General features: G+C 30.5%; 1 protein-coding gene across 1 annotated transcript; it reads left to right on the plus strand.

The window, feature by feature from the left end:
* The first annotated feature begins 265 nt into the window (after positions 1-265).
* LOC123918323 lies at positions 266-10,169 on the plus strand. The gene is made up of 8 exons (XM_045970333.1): positions 266-347; positions 4,988-5,448; positions 5,916-6,021; positions 8,217-8,272; positions 8,347-8,511; positions 8,856-8,918; positions 9,728-9,841; positions 9,937-10,169. Exons 2-8 carry the CDS (start codon positions 5,065-5,067, stop codon positions 10,051-10,053), a joined length of 1,005 nt encoding a protein of 334 aa, XP_045826289.1. The 5' UTR covers positions 266-347; positions 4,988-5,064; the 3' UTR covers positions 10,054-10,169.
* Positions 10,170-13,762: the final 3,593 nt, after the last annotated feature.

The following is a 13,762-nucleotide window of genomic DNA, read 5'->3' on the forward strand; positions in this document are numbered from 1 at the left end:
ATTTGGGTTTGGGTGATGATTTCGGGTGTGAGTTTGGTAAGTGTCAAACCCGCACCCATGGGCGCCCGTTGCCATCCCTAAGGTGGAGGACTAAAACTAACAAAAAACTAAAATAGGGGATCAAAAGTGCCGAGTTTTAAAATAGAGGATCAAAAGTTCATGTTTTTCAAAATAGGGGGATCAAAACTGCATTAAAGCCTATTTTTTTTCTAAAACGACAAATAAAAAGAAATAGATGGGTGTAATTAATTGTTAAGTAAAAAAAAATGTTGGAAATGAAAAAGAAGATCCTCAATCACCGCCACATTCACATCTCAACGAAATTTGTGACCTAATTCCATCCCAAATCTATTATTTATATATTTACAAGTTTCTCTCTCTTGATTATTTTCTTATGTGTCATTCTATCATTCTTCCTTTAATTAGGTGGCATTCTATCATTCACTTGAGGCCTATGTGGCAACCTATTAGGGTCATTTCTTTTCTTTTCTTTTTTTGTCAAGTATTAGGGTCATTTCTATATAACAATCTTAATAGCAAATCAATCTTAATTAATATTAGAAGATTTCATGCAATAAAATTGAATAGAAATTAATATTGGTCAACTTTTATTCTAAAGTCATAAAAGAAAAAAAAAAGAATGAAATAATATTATTGATATTGTCACACGAAATAATTTAGAAACTATTAGAAAGGTCAATGAAAATTTGAATCCATTCAAATAATTAGCAAATATAGTCACCAAAATGACCTTTGCTAGCTAGCTAGAAGCAAATATAGTCACCAATGACCTTTTCTATAAATAGTTTAGGAAATATTTGGAAATCTTAAATTCAATAAACTAAAATAACTAAAAAAAAATTAATAATATGAATGCCTTATGATATAACAAAGGAAATAGTTGCACGCCATAAAAGGAAAAATATAGCATATTCCTTTGGAGAATAAGAAAGAAAGGGAAAGAATTAGTATCTAATTGAATGATATTGATTAATTTGGTCTATATATATGACTCTCATTTTTCATTTGATCAACACAATATTGTTTTCCACCATGCATATTTGAATATATTTTTTTGTTTTCCAAACTATTTTGATGGCTTTGGTTTACGATATGAAAAAATACACAACATTTAAAGAAGCTTTGTATATATTGATTTGACTGATATATGTTCAATATAATTCTTTAACTTTTTATATATCAATTTCATGTTTAGTATTATTTTATTTACCTTTATTTTTGGAGTATAATATTGTTATTTGTGTCTTTGTTTCTTCAACTATCACATACTTCTAGATTTTCATTTTGCTTGCAGATGTTAGGATGGTTCGCTTGGAGGAAGTCAAGTTTAATTCTTGGTGGAAATAATTTTTGTACAACCTTTAATTACCTTGCGGTCGAGCTCTCATAAGACTTTTTAGTTCTTTTCTTTTCATGTAATAGTTTTCCTAAGAACAAGTTTGGTTTTCAAGTTATATGTTATCTTCGTTTTGAGAGGATTAGGTTTTATCCTCCTCTTTTATTGTAATTATTTATCCTGTTAATATAGTTTTAGTGAGTACAGTCTCATTTGAAAAAATAAAATATATTTAAAGGCAAGGAATCCTAAAGAACACACCTGAAATTGGTTTGTCCAAAGTATATTAAAAACATTGGTTTGAAAGAAATTCCAATTTTTTTTTAAAAATATAATTATTTTAAATAAATGTTTCAGTTTATTTGTTTTATTATTATAATTATTGCAATTTACTACCTTACTATTTATTTTTTGTTAATATTAATATTAGTGAAAAATTTCGTTAATCTATATTATGTAAATAAAAATATTACTCAAAGCAAATATTAATTCATATGATAAAAAAATAAAGAAGGAAATAATATTAATATTAAAATTGTCACACAAAATAATTAAGAGACCATTAAGAAGGTCAACATAAATTTGAATGCATACTAAAAATAGCAAATATAGTCACCAATGAAAATATTTTAAATGAGTCAAAAAATGAAAATAATTTAATAACACAGTAAACGGTAATGCAAAATAGGAAACACAATAAAAGTAATTTATCATCATATTACATTCATAAAAAACAATAAATGCAAAATGGTAACAAAATAAAGTTATTTAATTTAATGTTTTTTTTTTGTTTTCATCATCGATATCTGGTCAACTGGACCGTATAATCTGGTTCGGGAATGAGTTTTGGTATCAAGTAGTTTCAGTCCTCTTCCGATCACGGGGATTGAACTGTGGTCCTTCCTACCATGTCTAGCGTCAATCATTACTGAACCAATTAACTATTGATGTATTTTATTGAATTTTATATGCAAAAACATCACATGATTTCATTTTTGAATAACATTATATTTTAAATAGAACATTGTAGCAATAATGTTATCGATAAAACAATACATTACTCTATGAGTCATGACTTAAGTAACTTTTATCTCGGTCTTTGTTTATAATAATGATGAAATTTCTAGCCGCTAGGTTACTTCACAAAAAAAAAATAGTCATTAGTGTCACGTTGGTCAATTTCAAATTTCATGATCAGGGAATGCCAACAGAGAAACTTACACTGCTAGCTGGTGTTCAATCACGCATTTGTAGAAAATGAATCAAGTTCTTATCAATTGAGATAAATTTTATTAATTACACAAAAATATATTTAACCCAAATAATAATCTAAAATTAATATGATAACACACGGGGTAGAAACATTTTACATGAGATTATATTTATATACACTACATATAAGATATAAAATATGTTATCACACGGAGTACAAATATTTTACATCGGAATAAATTCAAATATCATTATATTTTTATAACAAAATATAATTACTATGAAAATATATAATCACATGTAAGATATCACACGGGGTAAAAATATTTTATATATAAAAAATTCAAATATCATTATATTCTTATAACAAAATATAATTATTATTAAAATAATTTTTAAAAATTCATTCATAATAAAAAATAATATATATTTTTACAAGTAAAAACTAACCCGTGCACCTTGAAATAATATATATTTATGTGAGAACCATTTTTTGTCAGACTTTATTTACCTCGTGGCCGAACTTTAGATTATCGGGGCCCAAAAAAAACATATGAAAAATCTAAATGCACCTTGAAATTCAAAGTTGAATTGCTTACGTTATAAATTACTAGAGTCTACCAAAAGTCTCAAATACTTTTAGACGTATTTAGTATTTTAACTATTGTGAATTAATATTTCAGTAGAAGTATCCAATTAATATGAAATCTTATACTTTTTTTTTAAAAAAAAACTATACACGGGGTTGAATATTTTACAAGTAAATAAATGAATGTTTAATATAAATAATACACGGGGATGAATATTTAATACACAAGGAAGAATATTTCGCAATATTTGTTAATATACGGGGATGAATATTTTACAAATAAATAAATGAATGTTTATTATAAATCTTATACACAGGGATAAACATTTAATACTAAAAACTAATATAGTCTTTCATATTATATATCCATGTAACATATATAACTATACATCACATTTCTAAAAAAAAAAAAAAAAACTACACATCAGATTGAGTGTTTGAATGTCTATATTTTTTATCTTTACTTTTTACTATTTTTTAATTTTTTCGAGCCTTTAATGTAATTGTAAAGAAAGTTAAGACAGATGGTTAATAATTGTTTTAAAAATCTTCAAAACACTTTGAGACATGTCTATTACAGTGTCACAAAGTCGACAATGAAAGTTATATAGTGATGATTTTAGTTTGCAACATGAGTTGCACATTCTTTAGGTAGATATTAATTGGAAAAATTGTTACAAGAAGATGAGCTCTCTAACTCTTTATATTAGACTATTTAAGTCAAAAAAAAAAAAAAAACTCTTTATATTAGACCAGACAAAGTGCAATCTAAATTATACAACATTTATACACAATACGCAATTATATGATGAGGGGCCGAAGTTTGAACCTCGCATACCTACTTTTTCACTTTAAGTTTGTAATTTTGAATCATTAGGCAACTTAACAAAAATAAAAGATCAAACTAAAAAAACAAAATAATTATTCGATAACATTGAATATAATAATTATGAAATTCGATATTTAAAAATAGAAATAATTTGAAAACAATAACTGACTTTTAGCCTCATAATCATATGCATTGAATAAATTAAAAGATGACATGGAGATCTATCATTATCAGAAATAATATCAACTGCGATTTGTAAGGGGCTAAAACCACTTGATGTCAGAACTGACCCACGAACTATATTAAACTGGTGGTAAAAAAAGAAAAGAAATAATTCAGTGTTTTTCTCCGCAATTTATAGAATTCTTTCTTTTGATGTTCAAAAAAATGTGTAGATCCATATTATTTTTAGTGTTTACTATTATAGAGTACAAAGTTTCCGCCTATGTTACTTGACAAAAAAAAAACCATGAACATGTTTTAGAATCAAGAAAGCCGGAAACAATATTTTTTTAATACTTTCAATTACTCGCTCTCTAAGTGAGTGACGCTCATGTGAGTCTCACCACTCTAGAATATATTAAGAAAATGTTATTAACACTCTTCTCAATTTTATTTTCTAACCAAGAGAATCATTTAAAAATATGGTCACGGGGGAGGTTGATCTTCATCTAAAAAATAATATAAAATTTATTTATTCAATTTTGCTATGTTCATGAGATCATTGCATTGTAGTCCAGACCGGGTTAGATGGCTACGGGGGAGAAAATAACACGTCGGTCGGAAATGGGGAGTGGATGAGTTTCACTCTTCGTGAGGCCAATTCGCCCTTCCCCTTTAAAATCTATAATATATGTATCCTTTTTCATATTTAGATAAATTACATTAACTATATAAAGTAAATTTTGTTAGTTAATAAATCACAAAATATTAAAATTTTAATAATCCATATTTTTCAATGAAAATTAATCCGTGCGCATGCACGGGTCAGTTATACTAGTCATAAACTTAGGAGACAAGATACCTATTTTCCAAACTCCACAATCACAATTTTCATTCCCTTATGTTCATTCATTCATGGCAATCATGAAAACACAAATGATTTTGTTAACAAAACATACCAGTGTTATCATTTTGTTACTGATTGTGTTGTTATCATTCACATCGAACCTTAACAAAGTTTCAGCCGCTTCAGGAGGTGCTGCAGGAGGTAGTTTCTTTGATTCAGATTCAGATTCAGATTCAGATTCATCTTCTTCTTCTGATTCATTCACAAGTGACTCATATTCTGAATATGCAAATGACCGGCATCATCATGTGTATGATTCCCCTTCTCATGATCGTGTTGAACTTCCAAGTGGGCCTATTTTGTTCTTCATGGTTTTCACAGTTGGTTTGTTTGTTATTGGATTTTGTAATCAAAACTTTAATGGAAATAAAGTTACTGTACTCAAATTTCAGGTTTGTTATCATAAACATCAATTGTTGTTTTCATTGTTTAATTAGGGATGTCAATTGTATCTGCAAGTGGGGATCCCTCTATTTGGGATCCCGAAGGCGGAGAAATTTCCCCGCCGGAATGGGACGAGGAGATTTGGGGATGGAGACTCTGTCCTCGAACATTTTATTAAAATAACATTTATATTGTATATTTAAGTCCTTTAATTGAAAATAAAATAGAAATTTAGTAATTTAGTTAATGTTGATGGATCCGGCGGGAACTGTGGGGATCAACGAAGATGTGAAATGGGCAGCATTTTAGGGTGTGAGAAAGTACCTCCACTCGATTTCCGTCTCTTTAGCAACATATCTATACACCGATACATGTGATTACATTCAATTAATTCATTTTTTTATTTATTCAAATTATTGCCAGTATCAACGCGTGTCTCTTATATGTGTAAATGTTTTAGTGTTTCTTGTTTTAGGTTGCAGTGTCGAGTGATCCCGGATGCACAATACAAAGAGATCTAACTAGGATTGCAGACGCTGCTGTTACTTCCTCTAAGGAAGGTGTGAGCAATTTATTGATAGGTGAGTTGCTAGTAACACTTGTATATATACCTCTGTTCTTAAATATTTGTCTGCGCTATAACTATTTTTTGTCTCTTTTATAATAAGACCATTCACAAATTTTCAAATGTAACATAACATAGTTCAAATTATTTTACACCTCTTTCTGTAATTAAAAATAAATACTATTGATGTAGATAGATAAATTGATTATTCTCTTGAAGGATAAACTTATATAACAATATCAATTGTAAGTAAAGTTAAAACCCACATGGGGTTGCTCCAGTGGTGTTGGTTTGGGTCCTTGGAGTATGCTCCTCTCAAGGTCTCGGGTTCGATTCCCCCTGATGCCAATTTCGCTGGGCTAAGTCCATACGGAGCAAAAAAAACTCTGGCTTTAAATGGGGCCCCCGCAAGTGGGTGGTGGGATTGGTCCCCTTGGATTAGTCGTCATGATTTAGTCAATGAGAATCTTTATTTACAAACATAGGTAGTAATATTCTTGTGTTATAATCTTGTCTAGTTTGTTGAACTTGTGAAAATGGTTGTTGTCATAGAGAAAAACTCAAGTCTTGAATATAGATAATACCTGAAATGAGTTAAATAGTGACACCTCTCACCTTGTAAGGATGAGTTCGACATAGTATACAAATATGTCATTATTATTATTATTATTATTATATGATGTCAACTAGCCTCAAGTAATGTTGAGGAAACAAGGTTGGAATTTCTTAACCAACATGGCAACATGGATACTATAGATTCTCAGTTTTCAAAGCCAAATATTTCCTGGATGGGGCCTTTTTAGGATCAATCATTGGTCACAATCCTAGTTATGTCTGTCGTAGCATTTGGCCATCCCGGATGTTGTTGAAGGAAGGTTACCGATGGATGATTGGTGATGGGTTTTTAATCCCAATTTGGAATACTCCTTGGCTTCGTTGCGAAGGTAATCCATATTTACTCACACAATTCACTCGCGTACTGTTTGTGTAGTGAAGCAGCCTGTTGATGAACAAACAGGAATTTGGAATTAATCCCTTGTTAGCAACTGTTTTTCCCGAGGGATGGTAAGGGAATATTAAAAATTAGGGTTGAGATCAATTGGAGGTATGCAAGAAGGGACTGTGTTGGACATTTGGTATTTACCAATTCCCCAAAGATTAAGCATTTTATGTGGTGGGAGAGATGTTTTACCAAATAGACTGAGGTTGCGTAGTAAAAGAGCTGGGGTGCTCAGTCTGTGTGGTATGTCAATTATACCGAATCAAATTGGCATGTATTCCTTCTATGTTTGGACAGTGTAGACTGTTGGATAAAATTATTGTTTTGGCCAAGGTTGGAACACTTGGAAGAATTGATGGATGAAGCTGAATGTTTTGATGATGTGTTTATCAAATTGTGGCAGAAATTAAATCAGAAATAGCTGGTCACTTTTGCTATGCTAGCATGGAGTCTCTAGAACTAGAAGAGACGAAACTTACAGCTTTGGGAAAACAGAACAAAATCAGTAGACCATGTTATGCACAGATCAAATACTGTCTTTGGCACTTGGCAGTATACGAGAAGATGGAAAACTGCAGCTGTACCATTTGCTTGTTGCCTTTTCAAAAAAAAAAAAAAAAAAAACCATTTCCTTGTCGCCTAGAAAACACAACTTCGTAGCTATTATAACTTTTTGGCCAAGCTCTACGATCATGCAATATCTAGCCATACTTGGATCTATTTGATTTTTCAATGTGCACATCATCCGCAACAATCTTGCAACCCATTTCAAAAATCCCTTTGCGTGATCCCATAGATACCGCACGTCTCCTTTCAACAGAGTCATCTCTACGGGGAACCAGTCTGATCTTGCAGCTATGAAATTGCCCTTATAATCCCTTACTGCATACCCTGCGCTCCTACACACTGCTGCTCCTTATAAAAGTCTGCAACGAAGTTCCACTTCACAAAACCTAGTGGAGGCAGACACCACTGAACAAAGACTTTCAAGAGCGGCGTTATCCCATGCTCCTCGCTGTGTTTTATTTATCACATTCCGAATTGTATTTCTCATATTAGTTATAATAATGAAATAATATGATTTTGCTTGCGTAAAAAAATTAATTTCAAGCAATAATGTTTTGTTCTATAATTTTACTAACAATGAACATTTTTTATTCTACAAGGCTTTGTATTTGATATACTTCTTGTTGCTTGGCCTTTTGTTACAGAGACAATACAAGCTTTGGATAAAAATCTTAGTTACTGTATTGCTGGATATTCATCTGTAAGTTCAATCATTCATTCTCCAAAGTGTAATATGAGTTATAGGCGTTAACCTAAATGAACAAACTTTGGCAGGTGGATATTAAAAAGAGCAAGGAGGATGGACAAAAATGCTATATCCAGCAATCAATTGAAGAAAGGGAAAAATTTGATGAAGAGACATTAGTCAACTTGAACAACAACAATAAGACACGTATAAGAAGTCAGAGTAATGATAGTTTTAGCAATGAAGAAACCATGGTATGATATAATTTTTAATTAGATTTTATAAAATGCACTTCGATTTCTTAGAATATGCGGGAACAGATCTTCTCTCGTGGAATTTTTGCCGTAGAGTTCCAGTGGAAATCCTCAACCTTCAATTTATTCTTAATGACTTTGACAACATCTAGAGAATAAATGATTGATTATGATTCCACTGTAGAAAATTTTCACGAGAGAAGTTTTGTTTCTAGAATATGCACATCAACAAAAAAAAGATATCATTTATCAACTTCAATTTCAACTATTGGACAGTTATTTCATAAATTTGTTCCAAATAATAGAGATTTAGCCATCAACCAACTAATAGTTTTCTGCTGCAGTTTGAAAAATCAGTGAATCCTGAAAAAGAGAACCTTCTCACTGGGCCTGAGAAGTACATAGTGGTATGATATATATAAATTTGATTTAACTTTTTCCAATGATCCATTTTTAATAGCATCATCTGAGTCTTTCTATCATACTACTTGAGATCTATAAAATTATAAATTGATCTTATGATAACCTTTACTTGTACAATTATTTAGGCTTAACTACATATTTGGTCCCTTACGTTTATTTTAGGTTTCAATTTGGTCCCTTACGTTTAAAAAGTATCAATTTGGTCTCTTACGTTTATTTTAGGTTTCAAGTTAGTCTTTTCCGTTAGTTTTGTCACTTTCAACGTTTGAACAGTACACGTGTCACTGTGTCCAAGTGCCACGTGTCAGTCCACATATGCAAATTGACTGCCACATGTGACAAAATTGACGGAAAGGACTAACTTGAAACCTAAAATAAACGTAAGGGACCAAATTGATACTTTTTAAACGTAAGGGACCAAATTGAAACCTAAAATAAACGTAAGGGACCAAATGTGTAGTTAAGCCAATTATTTATATCTTCCACATATTTCATATCTTCAATATAATCCTTAATTACACATGATGGTTACGTAATAATTTATTTACAAATTTATGTTAACTAGAGAGTAGAGAAGCATATGGTTCAATATTGCTTCATTAGGACACATATTGATGTTAACTTGTATCTCATATTTTGGTTGGATTGGGAACTTGATGTTAAATCTTTCTTCGAGGTGGAAGAATTCTTGAGATATTCATAAAGGCTACATATATATCTTTTTTTTATTCTTATCATCATTTAAGATATATTTCACTTTCTTCTTATATTTGAAAAATGTCTTTTGTGGTAGATAATACTATTAGTAGCTGCTAAAGGAGTACATAAGCTACCTACCATTGATGAACCTGAAGATTTCAACGAAGCCTTCCAAAAGCTTAAAAACCTTCTCTATGACAAATTATTAGTAAGTTAAAAAGAGACATTCATTTCATATGTTATTATATATAGTCATTAATTTCTTCAAGAGTTACTGAAACCTTGAAATTGAAATTCTTACAGGCTGGTGAGGTGTTATGGACCCCACAAAAAGAGGATGACACCCTTTTAGATCGTAAACTACGTAAAGACTACCCTCAGTTAGTTAAGTGTATGTTTGGTTCTGGTAGAAAGAATTGATTTTGATAAAATTGGTTTTAACTAGACTAATTTTGGTTAAAAGTGAGTTAAATGTAAATTGATTTGTGTTTGGATATATTAACATAATAGTGAATTCGTATTAATTCATGTTTGGATATTTTGTTGAAAATTGCTTTTGGTGTGTGATTACAAAATAGAGTTTAAGGACAATTGAAGGTATATTGCTCCTCTAGATTCTTGTATGTTTCCTTCACTTTTCACTTCCTTGTAGAATTTTTCAAAGGTTTTTATATTTTCCTTCATTTTCATCTTTGATTCAAGACTTTTACACATAGATCAATATCTTGTAATTGGTGAATCCAAATTGGATCCACATAAGTAATGTTGACAAATATGTGTGAGACTAATCAATTTCAGAATCAATTCATTTTGCGGTGTAAGCTTCGATTTCTGGCTTTTCTGGCTTCATTCAAAATCAATTTTAGATACCAAAATTGCATAGAATTTGTGACCCAAACAACTTTATAACAACATGAAACGTTTGCACTGAAATGCATGTTTGACTCATTTGGACGCAAATCTAAACTTACAAAATGAATAACTTTCTAGTTAAGTAACATGAATAAAACAAGTGGATTATGATCGGTTATTTTGTACTCCCTATGTCCTATTTTATAAGATTTCATTTGACTAAGGTACTGTTTGACCTAGCTTTTTTTCTTCTCAAAACTAAGAAACTAGGTCAAATAACAACTTTCAAAAGCTGTAGTAAAAAAAAAATTAGTTTCTATATTTTAGAAAAAAATTATAATATATTATCAAACATATCTTTTAACCCTATTATAATAAAAAAAACAACTTTAACCTTTTTTTTATATAAAAAAAAGTAAGATTTACTGACAAATTTTTATTTTAGTTACAAAGCTATTATTTCTAGCTTTATAGTTATAAGAGCTTCTACAACTAAAAAAAGTTGGGTCAAACGGTACCTAAATGCATTATTTATATGTCTTGTTTTGGCCGTATTTTTCTAAAAATGTATAAATGTAAATATTAGTATCATGTTTGATTTGTTTCGATGAATATTTATAAAATATCAAATTTCTATAATTTTTACTAATAGAGAATTGAATATATTCGTAATCAAAGTTATGTATTGGCATACGTGCAGTGATCAATAAGGTCTTATATTTTGGGACGGAGGGAGTATATTTTTCTTCAGGGGAGTGTTTGTTTCGAAGGAAAATTTCTCTTTTATTAAGGCACGCAACTAGTAGGTGTGAAAAGGATTTTAATAGATTAAATTAGAAAATTGTTCACTTTTTTTGTAACTCACTCTCAATTATAGATCTCTCACTCTTTTAATATCTTAAATTAGTCGGCATTTGTTAAACTTTTTTTCAATTTGGTTTCTATGTTGACATCCGTTTTCTAACACCGTTAAATGTGTTGATAGGAAGTGTTAAGTGTTATTCAACCAATGACATCACACAAGTGTCACGTAGTCACGGTCAGGGCCGGCCCTGCCACACATGCAACATATGCGACGGCATCGGGCCTCCAAATTTCGATAAAAATTTAGGCCACAAAATTTCGAGACCTTACATTATTAATAGTTATATATTGTCAATTTTTATTAAGTATTGCATTTGCATTAATAGACTAGTGGTAAGTTGTGATGTTTGTGTGTGCATGGTATCTGGTTCAAATCCCAGCCATTTCATTTTTTTGCATAATTTTAGCTCTATTTATTTCAAATTAAATTAAAATTGGCCTTGATTATGATAAATATATTTTTATGTTATTTACAATGATAATTATTGTGTCTTTAATGTTATTTATAATTTAAATAGAGCATGAATTTCAATTTTTTTTTGTGTAAAACATGATTTTTTTTTAAAAAATTGTATTTGTTTATTAATGGCTCATTTTAATATTTAAGTTGGGCCTCCAAATACTCGGGACCGGCCCTGGTCACGGTCAATTTAAAATAGTGACTAATTTGCCGATAAGTTGAAAATATCAGAGACTATTTTAAATTTTGATAGAAAGTGGGTGAAGACAAAGACCTATTTGACAATAATTGAAATAAATATTTGCAGAGAGGTCAAATTAAGAAACATTTGACAAAGACTAAAACTAGTTTGACATATTGAAAGTAGTTAAATTTGTTTTAGACTTCACTTACTTTTAAAAATTATTGGACCAGTCTTGAGTGTTATTTACGAAGTGTGGTATGAAATTACAAAATGGATGGGTGTCTGTGTTGTGTTTCACAAAGAGGGAGAATTGGAGGATTAATCACTTAGGTTGTTTCTCATGCATGATTCAGGGGTGGTTTACTTGTATTTAATTTGATCAATATGGAGAAAAAGAAATTAAGGTATTTTCCTTGCAATATCTTTATCGTTGATTGGGTAAAAAAATTAGAATTTTTAAAATTGTTGGCTTCGAAATGGTTGAGTTCGAAAGCACCGAGTTTCAAATACTCCATCGCTTGTTTGGGACTTAGCGGAACGTGTTTGTTACGGATGACGATACTCAACACCGACCACTTACTTGCATCAGCATAGTTGAGACGACCGTTAAGTTGATGTTTCAGATCGCATAGTATAATATCGATGTTGATCCTAAACAAAGTGAGTTTTCTCCTATTGTAGTAGACTGAGGCTAGATGAGTTCATTTCGACTAAATAAATGTCAATTTTTCTGTGTTGTGAATGAAAATGAAACAAACACATCTATTTATATGATTTATGGTGCGTTTTAGATCATACAAACTGTTAGTACATTTTAGACCACACATTAAAAATATTTGCGCACCGGCGTGGTTCACATGATAGAATGCGAACTAGGGGATATGGTTAGCACTCTATCATGCGAATTGTGTAGTTCTAAGATGCAATAGGTTCTGTTTTGTGTTATTAAACCTATTTTTTATAATCCTCAAAACACAACCGTGCAGACAAATTAAAATCCTTAATTAAAACATCAAGTAAACGCAACAAATTCTAAATTAATTATCCGTAGAGCGCGACAAAATTATCGATACAAATTATATACACCAACAAATTATCCATGGAAAAAAATTGTCTCTAGCTTCTCAGTAATCAGGCCAACAATGTAACTGCAAGATGTTGGGTCTGAATGATTGTCGGGACTAGGTGAGGTGCTCTCTCACCCTTGTTTTTTTCCTCCTCCTCATTAGTGTATCAATCTCTAATGGCATCAAGATCACTAATATCTTTAATCATCTATTATAAAAAAATTCTGAAAAGTTTATATTTTGAAATGATTCGTCGAGACAAAAAATTATGGTCAAAGTAGATTATGTGAATAGCGTACATGGTCAAACAACGACACTTAAAAGGGAACGGATGAAGTAATACACAAATTCTAGTTCAACTAGCATCAACGTCGAAATTGTTAGGTTGAACGTCATGATCGGAGTTCGAATCTTGGTCCCTCTATTTTGTGCTAGTTTCCAATATCTTGTCATTTACTCATTTTTTCTATCTACCTGATAGATTATACCAAATGTGTGTGAGTTTTCCAATGACTTATCATTCATCTATCTACAAAAAAAAAAAATGACTTTCATTTTATTTTGGTCAAGAAATAACTTTTATTAATCTTACGTATTTTGCCCTCTGCAATTTGGGCAAATGGCGAGTTTTGACTTTACCCTGAATAATGTTAATATCTAGTGAGAATGATAAAAATCATTAATAGCCTTTAGATCAAAATG

This window comes from Trifolium pratense, linkage group LG3, assembly GCF_020283565.1.
Source record: "Trifolium pratense cultivar HEN17-A07 linkage group LG3, ARS_RC_1.1, whole genome shotgun sequence".
Classification (NCBI taxonomy): Eukaryota; Viridiplantae; Streptophyta; class Magnoliopsida; order Fabales; family Fabaceae; genus Trifolium; species Trifolium pratense.

Bases quoted from the DNA above. Each gene is read 5' to 3' on its own strand.
- LOC123918323 (XM_045970333.1), top strand. From the start codon at position 5,065: ATGGCAATCATGAAAACACAAATGATTTTGTTAACAAAACATACCAGT. The intron at 5,449-5,915 runs GTTTGTTATCAT...TTCTTGTTTTAG, and splicing joins TTACTGTACTCAAATTTCAG to GTTGCAGTGTCGAGTGATCC. The intron at 9,842-9,936 runs GTAAGTTAAAAA...AAATTCTTACAG, and splicing joins TTCTCTATGACAAATTATTA to GCTGGTGAGGTGTTATGGAC.